Source organism: Terrapene carolina, unplaced genomic scaffold (assembly GCF_002925995.2).
Source record: "Terrapene carolina triunguis isolate 2854851 unplaced genomic scaffold, T_m_triunguis-2.0 Scaffold68, whole genome shotgun sequence".
NCBI classification, from domain to species: domain Eukaryota; kingdom Metazoa; phylum Chordata; order Testudines; family Emydidae; genus Terrapene; species Terrapene triunguis.
The window spans coordinates 58922063-58938534 of NW_020664419.1; the positions used below are offsets into that span (position 1 = coordinate 58922063).

Below are 16472 nucleotides of genomic sequence, written 5' to 3' on the forward strand. Positions count from 1 at the left end.
CAGGGAAACTGGTAGGGAAATTGACAGGAATCATGTGAGTTTCATGCTGCTTGGCAAATCTAGAAGCAATCACACATGGGAGTTATGTATTGAGTAGGAGGAACCACAAAACAAATTGAGGAAAAGGTAGAGGAGAAGAGAATTCTTCTCCCCCAGCCTCTCCAAAGCAACTAGCAGGCTTATGTGGCTAGAGAGCAGATGTAGAAAGCTTTTTTTTTTTTTTTTTCTTTTCTTTCTGTGAGGGGTGGAACTTCAGATTAAGCAGATATAATACCCTCCTCGATCCCAGCACCTGTGCATCTGGAATACTTCCCAGAGGGTTTCTCCTAGACCCCTCACTGTGAGTCTCCCTCTATCCGCACACTCATCTTCAGTATCTACCTAAGGTTAGTAGGTTTAACCTTAGTCCTCCTAGCTATTAAGTCTGTGGTAAATAGTCCCTGTTAGATAAGCTTGAAATATCTCTTAGCCTTGTTAAATTTAGTGGACTAGATATACATTCCTTATGGTATCTTAAGGATTTCTAAAGGTGCTATTAGCAGAGATGGCTTATTTATATTATAAATCACTCACAATAGTTTTGTAATGGACCTGAGATGGAGTTTACGGCATTCTTTCTTAACGTGTCCACCAGTTCTTGCATCACTGGATGACAGTCTTGGTAATGGAATATCAAGAGGCCAGATAGTTCCCCGAACTCCAGGGTCATTGCTTCGCCAGTCCTGTAAGTTGTTTGTTTTTTTTTGTTTGCCCTTCCCCCTCCCCCTTTCCTTCTCCACTTCCATGTATAGTAAATTGTAGTTTGTGATTACACAAACACTAAATGTTTTGTTTTTTTCTATATTTTTTTCTCACTATTCTATTTTACCTCAAAGACTTTATTCTGTAATTGTCTTAAAGTTCGTTAATGCTGAGACAGTGTTTCTTTCTGTGTAGCAGCAGGCATGCTGACAAAGCCCAAATAATAATAGTAAAGATAATGTTACCCAAACTTTGAGAGAGAAACAGTTCAGCTCTTTCCTTAGTTAACTGAATGTAGGACTTCATAAGTACATTTACAATCTCAGTTACTGATTTTTATTTTTTTTTTTGGCAACAGAGCTCCATATCCTTAAACTTTCTTTTTAGAAAAATATTGTTTTGCTTTTCAGTTACTCCACAAACACGAGGTTTCACAAAGCAGCTAGATATGTCTACCATCCTGGGAACAGGAGGGAAATCGCCTCAATTTACGCATACTCCTGGATTCTTTGGCCATCTGTCTATGGTATGAAGATTATAGGGCATGTTGTTCTCCCTTCTTCGCTCATACGAACCTTATGACAAGGTAGAAGTGCTTACTGTGTTCACATACGTTTTGAAATAAGCAGGGTGGTTTGCTTTTAACCAAAGCTATTTAAATCACCAAATGGAAAACCTCAATTTAAATCCTCAATTTTAATCAACTTTTCCGTTTGTATTACACTTATTTTCTAAAGAAAGGTGCCTTCTCAAAATGGTTAATATAACCATTAAAACTGGTTGCTTTATAACTAAATACAGCCTTTACATTGGAGTTGGGACATCTTTCTGCTACCTAGGAGCAAAATACCTATATACTGTATACATTTATTAAGCAATTTTATTGCTTAATATTTTCAGATTCCTATTAATTGTACATTTTGAATATTAGAAAATGGTAATTTTCTTATTTATTAATATCTTTTTGCTCATGATTTGTATCAAGCTGCATTAGGATAACTAGAATTTAATTAAACACACAACAACATATAAAGTTTTTTTTTTTTTTTTAAACAAAACAACCCTAAATGTTTTGGATACATAAACGTCTCTTATCAAAACATGTTTCATATTTACAACTAAACTATTAAAGGAACAGAGGGATCGACTGTAGTCAGTGAATTAAACTGATTATATAAGGTCAGCCTGGGAAAACTTTCAGTATGCCCAACTGAAAGTGACTGAAGCATAAGTTCCCACTTGCCAAAGTCTCTTAAAAATGAGACAACAGTCTTCTAAATTATTTAGGCTGTCCTTCAAACTTATAACTAGTAGGTCTCATCCCTCCCTCTGCATTTGGCTAGAAGGTAAAAAGGCCAAGATAGAAGAGAAGCAGGAGGAATAATGTGGGAATGGAATTTGAAAAACAGGTTGGAGAATAGCAAGGACCTATGTTCACATTTCAGGAGGTGCTTAACATACTGCCATGAAGATGATGATGTCTGATTCCCTGTCCTCATTGGTTCAGTGAGAATATCCCTCAGGGTCAGGGAAAAGACCTAATGACAAATCACTGGGACCTGGCATGTAGTGTTGGTGATGGTAACCATGGTGATGATTATTAGGATGCTTGTCATTGTGGTGATAGCTCCAGTCTCTGTCACTCTCAGCCAGCTTGCTGCTGTGCTCATCTGGGTAAGTTACCACAGGTTCCCCCAGAAATAACCAAAAGGAATGATCGCCATGTCCCATCAAACTTAAGTATTTTCCTTAGTCCATGTTTGTACTGGGGCTGTCAAGCGATTTAAAAAAAATTAATCGTGGTTAATTGCTCTGTTAAACAATAATAGAATACCATTCATTTAAATATTTTTGGATGTTTTCTACATTTTCAAATATATTGATTTCAATTACAACACAGAATACAAAATGTACAGTGCTCGCTTTATTTTTATTACAAATATTTGCACTGTAAAAAACAAAAGAAATAGTATTTTTCAATTCATCTAATACAAGTACTGTAGTGCAATCTCTTTATCATGAAAGTTGAACTTACAAATGTAGCATTATGTACAAAAAAATAACTGTTTTGTTTTTGAATGCAATGTAAAACTTTAGAGCCTACTTCTTGTTCAGGCAATCGCTCAAACAAACAAGTTTGTTTACATTTTCAGGAGATAATGCTGCCCGCTTCTTGTTTACAGTGTCACCTGAAAGTCAGAATAGGCGTTCGCATGGCACTGTTGTAGCCAGCGCTGCAAAATAATATTAAAATACTTGTAATAAAAATAATATAAAGTGAGCAATCTACACTTTGTATTCTGTGTTGTAACTGAAATCAATAGATTTGAAAATGTAGAAAAACATCCAAAAATATTTAATAAATTTCAATTGGTATTTTATTTAAGTGTGATTAAAATTGCAATTAATCATGATTCATTTTTTAATCGTGAATAATTTTTTTGAGTTAATTGCGTGAATTAATTGTGATTAATTGGCACCCCAGTTTGTACACTTTCTCTTTTTTTTTTTTTTTTTTTTTTTTCTTAAACATACCTTTAATCTTATAACCTCACCTGAAGCCTTGAAAACTCCTAATGAACAGTTTTAATTCAAACTGTTTTATGTCACTTTTTGGCTCTGTTCTGTGACCTTTTTTTTCCCCAGCAGCTCTCTTAACTTGCTTGTAGGTTAAAATTATTCTGTTGCTTTTCACCCACTTTGGACAACTTAAAACTTCAGCCCAAGTTAGGGTTTGACATAATACGGCTTAGGGAGAGAGGAGGATATGTATTTTGAGAGTGAAATTTTGCATCCTTCCCATTAGATTAGAAAATCATGTACATCCAGACTTGTACCTTTTTAAAAAGGCAAATCTGTCCTATCTAAAAGCTGAGTCATTTTTAATTTCTAGAGCTACTTTGCTTGTATCCATAAGAAATAATCATAGAATGAAGAAGCTTGAAAGTTCCTGACAGTCTAAAATTGCTTTTATTTTTCCCTGTGTTGTTCTGTGTTATGTTTTTAGTTGGATGACAGCAATTGGACAGCTGCACTCACACCTCCGCATACAGGAATGTACACAAACCTAGACTTGTCCAATGTGACAGAGGATGTCACCATGAGTGCTGTTCTGTTGCGTGAGGATGATCCCGGAGAAGCTGGTGAGATGACTTTGAGCTTTCACAACAAAATAATGAAACTATTATCTTGTGCAATTCTTAGATGTATGTTCCACTTCCTTATTGTAATGTTTTTCCAGAATATTCTTGCCTGACTCTTCCCCCCCTTCCCCTTTTCCCCCCCCCCCCCCATTCCTTCTACTTGCTGGCTGGAGACGATACTTTGTGAACTTTCTTGTGACTGAAGTTGCCTTCAGGAAACTTGTTAATCATTATTGAGAGAAAAGAGTTCTTTACGATATGGAGTCACAAATAGTCTGTCAGTTCTAGAGATTTAAGGTGTAAAACAGCTGCATCTTATGGAGCTAGGCACTTTTGGTATATCTTTAAAGCTTTCTCATATGACCAGGTCTGTAGCAAAAGATGTGGTATAATTGCTGTGTCCTTATGTAATTCACTTTCTTAGTTGCGGTGGTAAATTTGCATGACATTCTGCAGGGTGTACATAGTTCATGTAAGTGTCTGCATTTTATTTTCATCATGACTGCACCAAAGAAGAGCTGCAAATGAAATTTTATTGAAAAATAGAGCTTTGTGTAGTCCTTGAAAATGTTGAATATAAATTTTCTCTGTCAGGAGAATTTCTTTGTGTTTTCAGTTTTTCACAAAGTATGGCATGCTATCATGACTCTTCTTTAATGTGTTCTAGCTACTATGAGTATGTACTCAGATTTTCTGCATTCGTTTTTGAAGCACACTTCAACTACCGTTTTTGAACTTGTAGAAGAGTATGAGAATACTTGTAATAACCAGGTAAATTGTTGTAAAAATTTCAAGTTGTATTTCCTTTCGTAAGAGGTTGTGTTGCTGAAACTAGGGACGTTTCTCCTTTCCGACCAGAACTGCTAGTCAAATTTTGGGGCCCGTTGGATGTTACAGTTGGAAGGAGTTGGGCATTTTATTTATTTACAAGTAATGTACAAAGTCCTGCTCCTCTGAACACGAGAACCAAAAACAAAAGGAGCAGTTTCTTAGCTTACAGCCCCAGGCCTTTTTAGCCAACACCAGACCCAAAAGCGCTCTGTAGCTTTTCCCAGGGTTATAGAGTAGTCATAGACTCCTAGGACTGGAAGGGTCCTCAAGAGGTCTTCTAATCCACTCAGGTATTATCTAGACCATACTTGACAGGTGCTTGTCTAACCTGCTTTTAAAAACCTCCGATGATGGAAATTCCACAACCTCTCTAGGCAATTTATTTCGGTGCCTAACCACCCTGACGGGAAGTTTTTTTCCTAATATCCAGCCTAAATTTCCCTTGCTGCAATTTAAGCCCATTGCTTCTTGTCCTATCCCCGGGGTTAACGAGAACAATTTTTCTCCCTGCTCCTTGTTAACAACCATTTATGTACTTGAAAACTGTTAACATGTCCCCCTTGAGTCTTCTCTAGACTAAACAAACCCAGTTATTTCAATCTTTCATCATAAGTCATGTTTTCTGGACCTTTAATCATTTTTGTTGCTCTTCTCTGGACTTTCTCCAATTTGTCCACATCTTCCCTGAAATGTGGTGCCCAGAACTGGACACAGTACTCCAGTTGAGGCCTAATCCACTGTGGAGTAGAACAAAATAATTAGTTCTTGTGTCTTGCTTACAACATTCCTGCTGATACATCCCAGAATGTTTGCTTTTTTTTGCAAGTGTTACGCTGTTGACTCTCATTTAGCTTGTGATCCACTGTGACCTCCAGATCCTTTTCTGCAGTACTCCTTCCTAGGCAGTCATTTCCCATTTTGCATGTGTACAACTGATTATTCCTTCATAAGTGGAGTACTTATTGAATTTGTCCTTATTGAATTTCATCCTATTTACTTCAGACTATTTCTCCAGTTTGTCCAGATCATTTTGAATTTTAATCTTATTCTCCAGAGTATTTGTAACCCTTCCTGGCTTGGTATCATCCTCAAACTTCAAGTGTACTTTATAAGTGTACACTCTAGGCCATTATCTAAATAATTGATGAAAATATTGAACACTACCGGACACAGCACCGATCCCTGTGGGATTCCATTCAATATGCCCTTCCAGCTTGACTGTGAATCGCTCATAACTACTCTGGGAATGGTTTTCCAACCAGTTATGTATCCACCTTATAGTAGCTCCATCTAGGTTGCGTTTCCCTGTGTCACAGTGCTCATGGCTAGTGCTTGGCTTCCTTGCTTTTTTTGCCTTTGTGCCTCTGTTCTTGTCTGTTCTCGCTTTGTGTTCTCTCATACACCCCCACACACCTGTTCACAACACCCAGTGGAATGCCCCCGCTATCAACCTGGTGCTAGTTTCTGGGCTAATTCTATTAGGTCTTATTTTAGGTATGCCCCCATAAGTGTTTCTTAGATCTATCTTCAGTGAAGGGTGCATTAACACATCAGTTTGAATGAGGTTTTAACTCCACCTGTAACCAGGTTTCACCCAACTCCACTCCCTCTCCTCCTCACTTGCTGATGGGGTCGTCGCCCACAGTTTTGGGAACCACTGATACAGCTGTTAAAATTATTTCTACCTCTAGAGGCAGGACAATTCAGTCACTGCAAAACAATTGCCTACAAGCCGTTTGTCTGACTTGGGCCATATCGTGAAAGGAAATTTGTAAGACACCTTTCCTGGCATTGATTACACCGGAGGGATAGCTCAGTGGTTTGAGCATTGGCCTGCTAAACCCAGGGTTGTGAGTTCAGTCCTTGAGGGGGGCCATTTAGGGAACTGGGGTAAAAATCTGTCTGGGGATTAGTCCTGCTTTGAGCAGGCGGTTGGACTAGATGACCTCCTGAGCTCCCTTCCAACCCTGATATTCTATGATTCATTGCCGTTACTAACCCTAATGAAATCCAAGCTCATCCACTGTTTCTGCCACCCAGACTCCTTGCTCGAGTTCCAAAGTCCAATTTTTGGATGGATGCCCTTGCCCCCATCACTGTCTCCATTAAGACTGGTTAGGTGGTTCAGTATTGGATCCCCGATTCCCTAGCCTTTTAAAAAGTCTGGTTTAATAACTTTGTTTGAGCCAGCATCAGTCACCGCTGTGCTTGATTTACGGATCCTATTACGCACGCTAGCCAGACTCCAGTTATTGTTTGTGTAACTGCCCATATCTGACCAAAAACTATGGGGCTGATCCTTGCTCCTCCATGAAACTTTATCCCCATTAGCTTGGTGTACTCCTATTTCCTGAACAATGAGAGGCTTTCACTAGACACTTACAACAGTCTGTCTTGCCCTGTGTTAAATTTACAGCAAACCTTTTTTTGTGTGTCCAGTTTTAAAACATTACCAGCATTTAACTGAACTGTTTCCTTTAATTTTTGTGTCATTGCCAGTTTCCCTTCTTTTACAAACCAAATTTATCACTGTTTCTAGTCATTCACTAAGATCATGAACCAGATTAGAATCCCCTCTTTCACAAAGCTATGATTACAGGACACGTGGCAATCCGCTTCTATCTTCCTCGCTAGTGGTTGTTTCCTCTTATCATGCACTGCTGCAGGGAAAGATTCAAGTTTTGTGGCAAATTTCACTTGATCTGCAAGTCCAAGTCCAGCTGAGCATCTATCAACTGGTCCATCACCAACTTGTCCTGGGAGGCCTCATTGGTATCTTGGTATGCCAAGAACACAAGTTTCTGCTGGTCCTCTTCTAGGTCAGGTGGGGTTTCTTCTTTCCCTGTCCTAGCTCTTATCTGTGCCCTGGCCAGCTCAGCTTGATGGCTAACTCCAAACTGCATGTCAAGGGCTTGTATCAGTTCTGGATAACTGTTTTCTGGGATTAAGTTCTGCACAATCAGAGCTTGAGCACTCAAGTTGGCTGCTAGTAATTCTCCTTTCTTTCCCTCTTCCCAGCTATTACTTTGATAAACAATGTTGAAGTGAACCACATAAGCCTCACATGGAGTCATTCTCTCAAAGGTAGTGAGTTTTTGCACCACTGGAGCTGGGACAGCTGGACCTCTCCTCTCTGGGCCTCTGATTTACAAATGTGGTAGGAAAGTGTTGTGAATATCCAGTTTTACCCAAGTCCTTTGGCTGGCTCAATTCCTCATCCAGACAGCTGCCTTCCACGGTCATCTGTGACGCTTTGTTTTCCTTCTGGAGCTGAATTTTCCAAGTGGGCTAAAGCTTACCTGGTCTCCATGATTTCATGGAAAGACTTCTGATCTGTGGCAGTCAAGTTGCTGGTCACCTCTATGATCTGTCTTGCCATTCCAGCCGGAGAGCTTTGCAGCTGGGCTTCACAACCTGTCTGGACACTTTGAAGTTCTTGCCCCAACAGAGATTTGATCTTCACCTGCAAGTCAACCTTCAGCCCTTTCTGAGAATTCTCCAGATGCTGCTTTATTTCTTTTTGTGAAGCCTCCAGGTCTTGTTTTAAATTCCTTTATCCATCTTTATTCAAGCATCGCCCTCAATTGCTCCATCTTGGTTCAACAGGAAGACCAGCTCACAATTTCTTTTTGGAAACTGGTAGAGCCCTGCGTAGATACAAAGTTCGTATCTACGGATATAAATCGGTATCCGTGAACCCGCAGGGCTCTACCAGGAACTGCAGCGGCGAAAGCAGCAGCATGTCAGGACGCTGCTCCCAGGAGCCTGCACCGGCAGCTCCTCTGGCGTTGCTGTACTGCCACTGCCCCAGCCCCACCCACTGGGGTGGGCACCAGGCTCACCAGCATCTGTCCCTGGTCGTGCTAGTGTGTGCGAGCGGCTCGTAGGCCCCGGACACGAGTCCCTTCCACGCAGCAGCCTGCGTCTCCTGTCCAGGGGCGTACGAGCTGCTCCCATGTCCCCTAGCATGACCAGGGACAGCTGCCAGTGGGCAGAGCTGGGGGCAGTACAGCCATGCTGGAGTTGCTAACAGAATGGGGCACTAACTCCTGGGAGTGGTGGCCCGACATGCTGCTGTTTTCACCGCTGCATTCCCAGTAGAGCCCTGCAACATGAGACCCAAAAGTTCTCTTTAGCTTTTCCCAGGGTCACACTGTGCTCACAGGTTAGCACTTGGCTTCCTTGCTTTTTTTTAGGTCTTGTTTTATGTGTGGCCCCATAAGTGTTTCATGCAGCTCGTAACAAGGACTTAATACGTTTCCCTTCAGTTAATGAGTCATGATGCTTAGAACTGACAATTTGCAATTGTTCAGGCAGTTTGGGGTAGGCTTAGGCCATGTGTACACTACATCTTATACCGACCTAAGTTACGTTTCTCAGGGGTGTAAATAAACCACCCCGAGCGATATAAGTTACACTGACCTAATAGCCAGTGTGGACAGCGCTGTGTCGGTGGGAGAGCTTCTCCTGCCGATTATAGCTACCGCTGCTCCCGGCAGGAGAGCTCTCTCCTGTCGGCTTAGAGCATCTGTACTAGTAGTGCTACAGCAGCGCAGCTGCAAAGCTCTGTAGTGTAACCATAGCCTCAGTGTTTCTGCTCCCAACTAATGAAATGAAAGGTGCTTGCTTGTTTTAAGATCTATCTTAGCTAACAGAGAGTACTCAGGGTAATGCAAAAATTATTTTAATGGCTTGAAACACAATAGAAAATGGATAACATACTGTTTATCATTATTGACATCAGGTGAATATACTGGGGAAAATAGTTTACCGAGCAACTCCTGGACAGCAGAAGTTTTCAAAGACTGCCAGTGTTCTGTGGCTTCTCAAGCAAGAGATGGTAACCTGGAGACTACTGTCCTCACTTTACAGGTAAGTTTTTTGGAAAGTATGTTGGTTTTACTTTTGCAATGAGTTAGTCACTTGGATGTACAGACTACCAGATTTGTATTCTGCATGGAAAAATAGTGAAGCAGCTTTGCTTAGCGTAAACACATTGCATAAATATTCATAAGAGTCACAATTAACTTGTCATTGCCTAGGTATTAAACATGAATGCTAGATCGATCAGTGAGTGGCTTCTTATTTCATTTGTATTTGTAGGGAAGACTTACAGTGGGAGACACATAACCTTAACTTTTTTCATAACCATGAATAAAATTTTGTACTTTTGTCTCTAGAGATAGAATACAGTCTGCCCTGGAAGATGAAACAATGTTTGAAATTGCGGTAAGCTTCATGCTATAGAGAGCCCTTTTATTTTTTTAAGGGACAACTTTTAAATCTAAATACATTTGTCTTCATTGTTTGCAACCCAAATATTGCACCACTCAGAACTTGATAGTAAAACTGAATGTAAACAAAAATTAAACTGATTCGATTTTCATTGTCTAAGATGAGATAAATAAAAAAAAATCCTCCAGGTTTTAGCAAGAGCCTCTTTCTCCTACTTTTGGTGAGGGTTTAATGGGAGTTAGATCTGTCTGGCAAAGGGGGAATATTGTGTTGTGCTGACTGATCAGTTTTTCATTTTGTAACTTACAGCAAGGGCACTTAGAACCTTGAGTTAGTGCCCACTTTTATTTTTGTAGAAATCTAAAATAAATACTTGAATAACCTGACTGGGATCCAAAGTATACCAGTAACTGCTACCATTATCTAACTTGTAACATGTCACCTATGGACTGATTCTGCAATCTCATGTTTAGACGTCATTTTATTTTATGGTATAGAACAGATATACTTTCATATCTTGATATAATGAGTTATTTTTTTCTAAGCTACCAACATAAAACTTGTAGAAGGTCAGTGGATATGATATTAATTTGCCTTCCCTGAATTCTCTTGTTTTTGCCATTTACATTCTGACACTTTATTTTTTTTATTAAAAAATAAAAGCTTTTTCTTAAATAGGTTCTAAATGCTAGCGAAAAGACGGCTGTAGGCATCTTGTTTCAGAAAGACTCATTGGTTCGACAAAGCCAGGTATGATTTAAAGATTGAGAAAGATATGGGAGTAGATAAGCTAACAAGCTTTAGATATTCATTATACTCCATTATAAACTATAACAAATGCTATGTAGAGTATTAAACTGCTTCTAGCACTATATATTTCTCTAAAATGGGTTTCCTTGGTTATATAACCTCATTAGGGATTGTATGCACGGTTCTTTTTGTGAAGGCAAAAGTTTCTTAGTTTCTGCATTGATGGAGGCCAGATACGTTCTTGAAGTTAATATGAAAAGGGCAGAGGATTAGGAGTCTTTAGAGCTAGCCTCGTCTGGCCTATCCTTTACTAGCCAACATATGGAGCAGAATAAGCTGCTAATCAGTATTGTAACAGGAATGGCTAACAAAAGCTGGGATTGAACATGCAATCAGTCATGCTTGGTTACTTAGGAGATATGGGTGCAGTGATCTGGAGATGTATATACATTTTAGGATACAAAGATAATGAATAGGCTAGGATTGGGCTGGGAGGCTGGTATTATATTTGTAACAGGAGTGTTTTAAAAAACAGCTTAATTTTATATTCCAGCTGGTGGTAGATTGGTTAGAGAGTATTGCCAAGGATGAAATTGGAGATTTCTCTGACAACATTGAGTTCTATGCAAAATCTGTATATTGGTGAGTTATTGAATCATCATTAAGGGTCATGCAGAAGTTTTCTCTTGTATTATGTACACTGACTGCATGCTTCCTACAAGTATTAAAGCAAACTGGTTGATAAAGCTGTTTTACAACTTGCTGTTAGTTTTTTAAAAACCTCTAAGAATTAAAAAAGAAAATGAAAGGAGTTGCCAGCTTTTTAAAAGCTAAGGATGTTTTTTGGTCAGCTGTTGACACGGCGACTTCCCCAAAAAAGAGAATTCAGTGCATTTCTTTAGGGAAAACAAAAGTGATGTAATGTGAGTGGTTTTAATTTAACCAAGAGGCAAATCATTAACTTCACATTTATTTATTTTTGTGAGCAATATATGTAACAGACAAGAACTGATTTGTCTACAGTGGCTAGGTTACTGACACCACTGTGCTTGCTTATTTATGCAAACACACCTGCCTTTGTTGCTGCCTTGTTTTACCCCTTTTTGTCTATTTATTCAATTGTCAAAATCCTAGATTGTAATTTTTCTCTGCCAAGGGACTGTCAGTATAGTTTATCCAATGCCTAGTGCAATAGTACCTTAATCACTGTTTGAGGTCATTAGGTACTACCACAATAGAAATAATTAATAGGTAGCTGCCTGATAGTAATCTTATTATTTAAGATGGATGAAATAGTTCACATTTGTGTGTTAATACAATGATCTGTCCCTTCACTTGCACCTTTTTATTTCTTTGCTCAAGTCCTTGTCGTCGTTACTGTGTCTATAACGCCTTGGCAACAGTAGTTCTTGTCATATTCATTCTCAGCAATGGGTTCAGGTCAGAAAATACCAAATCCCACCATGGATTTTAAATCAGACTTGAAAGGCCAATGATAAGTTCTGGAATCCTGAAGTGAACTGAGTGTGCTAGGCTGACTTTAGAATTTTAATATACAATCTAGTTTACCACACTGAAATGATTCCATTATTTGGATGAATGAAACAAATCTAGGTGAATTTGATCATATATCAGTTGGTGGGCTACTTTCATGTTTTTAGCTGAATTATATTTACACAACAGTATTATAGCTGACAGGCCTCAGAGTAAACTGTAGAAATTGATACTTTGATTCTTCACAAGATGGGTTCTGTATCCATTACTTTGTTTTGATGTGCCATTTTGAAAAAAACATTTGATATCTTAAATGTCTCTTTAAAGAGAACACTTCTCATTGCTTTTAGGGAGAATACTCTACATATTTTGAAGCAGCGACAGTTCAGCACATACATTGGAAGTACTCGTCCCCTGGTAACTGAACTAGTAAGTATAATTTAAAATGTTTGGCTTCATAGTAGGTGTAAATTGGATTTTTGGGGTAACTAGTGTTTTTTTTTTTTTCCCTACCTAGCACAACTTCCCCAAAAGGTCAGGAGTTCTGTCTTAAAAATGGAAAAACTCCTGCAGTAGACTTCTTTTTTATGATAGCAGCCCTGACCATTTGGGGAAATTATGTACACTGTCTTTATTGTTCTGGGCATCCGACTTTAGTCCATCATGGATTTTGTTTTTCTTTTCACCTTCCCCTTTTTTTCAGTAGAAATACTTCTTAGCTATTCATTGAGGTGAGTGGCTTTATTGGTACTTTTTTTAAGTGCCCCAAAATGTTAGGTGCTTCAAAACAAACAGTATCTCTACCCAGAAGAGCAAATAATCTTGATTTAACTTGACACTACATGTGAAAATCCTAAATCAACAAGGATAAAGGAGGGTGGAGTGGATTAAAGACAAGTGACAATAAATAACATGATTACTCAAACCATCATGTTGTGCAAGTGCCTTTCTGATTCCCTTTTTGAAATTATTTTTTTAATTTTAGTTACCTCTGCCCCTTCGCTTAAAACCTCACTTCCAAAAACCTTACAAGAATAATTTTTGTGACAAAGGAGGTTAGCTTGATGAACAGATTTGGGGAGGGCATGCCAAATGTCAGGGACAGATGCTTATGGAGCAAGGTAATAAAAGGGGTATCAAGGTTGACATCATTGGAAGTGTGGAGAAAAACAGTGGGGAATATGAAAGAAGGCCATGTCCAATTTAGATTTGGGCTGTGTGGTGTAGGGACCTAAAAGTAAGAACAAAATGTTTGTTTGAATTGGATGTGCAGCACTATTTGTAAGCTCTCTAGGACACACTTTTTGTACCGCACTTACACAATGAAACCCCGATTCTGTTTGGAGCCTTTGGGTTGCTATCATCCTCTTCTGGTTTCCTCCCATTATTATTTCTTGTGTATTGAAAACCAAGGGAGGACTGTCCGGGAAGAAGGAGTAATCAACTGTATCAAATGCAGAGGCAAAGTCAAGAAAGATGAGCATAGGCTTTGAGAATTGGTGAGGAGGAGGTGGTTAGTGGCGTTAAGAGCGGTTTCAGTGTTTTGAAGAAAGCAGAAAATAGGCTGGAGGGATCCACGAGAAAGTGAGAAGAGAGGAAGTCAATGTAACAGTTGTAAATGGCCTTCTTGAAGAACTCGAAGGTAAAGGTAGGAAAGGAAAAGGTCTGCTATCTGGAGAGGCAGATTACAAGGGGGAAATGCTTGTGGTGAAAGGAGCAAGAGGACAGGGCTTTTGAGAAGGCGAAAGGATTGAAATTGATGAATAGTAATCTCTCAGGCTCAGTGACTGGGGAGGCGAAGAGGAGAGATCAGGAATGTAATGCCAGTTTTTATGCAGACTAGTCAGACTGTTGTCAACATGGGAAAGTGAGTACAGATGGATTTACTGTCATTCATAACCTTTGAGACATGGATACAGAGGGAAATATCTGCAGTGTAGGGGATGGAGGATTCATTGTCCTTCCTTTTTCTTTTTTTCTTGTAGGACCCAGATGCCCCCATAAGACAGAAAATGCCACTCGATGATTTGGATCGAGAAGATGATGCCAGGTTACTCAAGTACCTATTCACTCTTATCAGAGCTGGGATGACGGATGAAGTAAGCCACAGAAACCTGTAGTGTCCTTCCCTTTCCTTCGGACTTGTTCAACCATTATAAAAACTGATTTAGTTCAACCACTACAAACTTCTGTGTGGACATGCTTATATCAGTTTAGCTTTCATCCGATTACAGGTGCTGATTGCTGATGTCACATGTTAGCTAAACTGCTATAAATCAGTTTTTAACTGATATGAGTGTCCACACTGAATTTAAAATCATACCTTTAGTTAAACCAGTGCAACTTTGGGTTGAGAGCAGGCATTATGGTAGATAAATTGGACTTAGGGCTGTCAGGCCAGCACATTAGTAGCACTGCTTGGTACTAAAGTGGCTTAGTACTGACTGCTCAGTGCTGTATGATACAGTTAGAACATCTGAAAGAGCTTGTAAACTGCGCCTTTCAAAACTATTAAATTATCCTGTGCACCTCCTTTTTCGCATATGAGTGCTGTACAAATTTGAAAAATAGCATAATTGATTCTTCTTGGGTTTCCGTCTAGTACTGAATTGCAAGGGTGCTTTTTTTCTGTTTGCTGATATAATCATTTAATGATGGTTTTACGTGGCTGTGGTAAACATTAAGAATGGCTTCCTTTCTTAATGATGACTCCGATTTGAAGCTATGAAAATAGCACCCGGATTTCATGTTTACTAGGAGAAAGATGACTCTACTTCACTTCCTTTTTTCCTCCTTTTTCTGTTGTCCCTGGCAAGCCATAAATGCTTCAGTAGTCAAATCTCTCTGAAGAACTCCTGGATAGGCATGCATAGGATAGTAGGAGTTTGTGCTTTTGACCAGCACAAAAGAGGTTACTCTTCTCTTCCATTAATCCTTTGGCTGAATGTAGCTCTGCCTTTTTTTTTTTTTTTAATACGGTACATAATTTGTGGTGTAAATCTACTATTGCCCACAAATTTGAGGGGAATTACAACACGGTCACTGTGAGGTCAGCCTGCCGTGGTATGTGCTGTGTTCTCAATTCAGCAGCACCCTTGCAGTTCCTATCCTGGGTCTGTCTTGGGTAGAGGCTCCCCATTGTGCCAGTGGTTTTCATGATTAATAATTAAATATTTGTATTATGGTAGCATCTGAAGGTCTCCGTGGTGGGCTAGGGGCTGCCGGGATGCTAGGCACTGTACCCATGCATAATGAGGGGGAAGAAGTTCCTGCTCCAAAGATCTTACAATCTTAGGAACATAGGAATATAGTCACTTGTTAGAGATGAAAGTATTATCCCACTATCCCTAGCTATCAGTGTTTTCAGTTTTCTTCCCTCTTCATCATCATTCCCAAAAGTGACAAGTTATTGCAGACACTGCAGCTTGAAAAGACTAAAGAAAGCATGACCATTTAACACAGTCTGCCTCACTATTCTGGCAGTTCTGTCAGTCATGGAATTGATACATCAGTTAGATAAGTAAGTAACTGGGTGTGAGATGAGTAACCTTCAACAACGTGTGCTTACTTACAGTCCACGCAAGCCTATTTTTTTTCTCCCCTATCACTTTTACTCCTGCTATATATTCATATAGCTAGAGTAGGTACCAAAATTGGCTTTGGTGGAAGCAGACTTCTTGAGTAAGACTATTCATGGCAGTATATAGCCTGATTTATATTGTCAGCACAAAGGATGGAATTTTCCAAAGCACCTGAGAGTTGGGTACCTAATTCCCTCAATAACGTCGAAAAATTTCACACAAAAAGATGGATTTTAGGCCTTTGCACCAAGGGGCATATTTTCAGAAACTATAAAATACTTCATCTAAAACAACTAGAGCTGTCAAGCGATTAATCGCGTGATTAAAAAGATAATAGAATACCATTTATTTAAATATTTTTGGATATTTTCTACATTTTTAAATATATTGATTTCAATTACAACACAGAATACAAAGTGTACAGCGCTCACTTTATATTTATTTACAAGTATTTGCACTGTAAAAATGATAAAAATAGTATTTTTAAATTCACCTAATACAAGTACTATAGTGAAATCTCTATCATGAAAGTTGAATTTACAAATGTAGAATTATGCACAAAAAACCTGCATTAAAAATAAAAAAATATAAAAATTTTAGCACCTTCAAGTCCACTCAGTGCTACTTCCTGTTCAGCCAATCGCTCAGACAAACATGTTTGTTTACATTTGCAGGAAATAATGCTGCCTGCTTCTTG

General features: G+C 39.1%; 1 protein-coding gene across 2 annotated transcripts in view; it reads left to right on the forward strand.

The window, feature by feature from the left end:
- The window catches only part of NUP107 (nucleoporin 107), a 41881-nt gene that overhangs the window by 5173 nt on the left and 20236 nt on the right, over positions 1-16472 (forward strand). The window contains exons 3-12 of one of the 2 annotated variants that reach the window (XM_026648789.2): positions 635-724; positions 1152-1267; positions 3749-3884; positions 4552-4655; positions 9460-9587; positions 9896-9944; positions 10629-10700; positions 11254-11342; positions 12545-12623; positions 14180-14293. In XM_026648789.2, the coding sequence (XP_026504574.1) occupies positions 635-724; positions 1152-1267; positions 3749-3884; positions 4552-4655; positions 9460-9587; positions 9896-9944; positions 10629-10700; positions 11254-11342; positions 12545-12623; positions 14180-14293 (977 nt within the window). Of the gene's footprint in view, positions 1-634; positions 725-1151; positions 1328-3748; positions 3885-4551; positions 4656-9459; positions 9588-9895; positions 9945-10628; positions 10701-11253; positions 11343-12544; positions 12624-14179; positions 14294-16472 lie in introns of those variants that run through there. The other variant, XM_026648791.1, reaches the window with a different exon arrangement.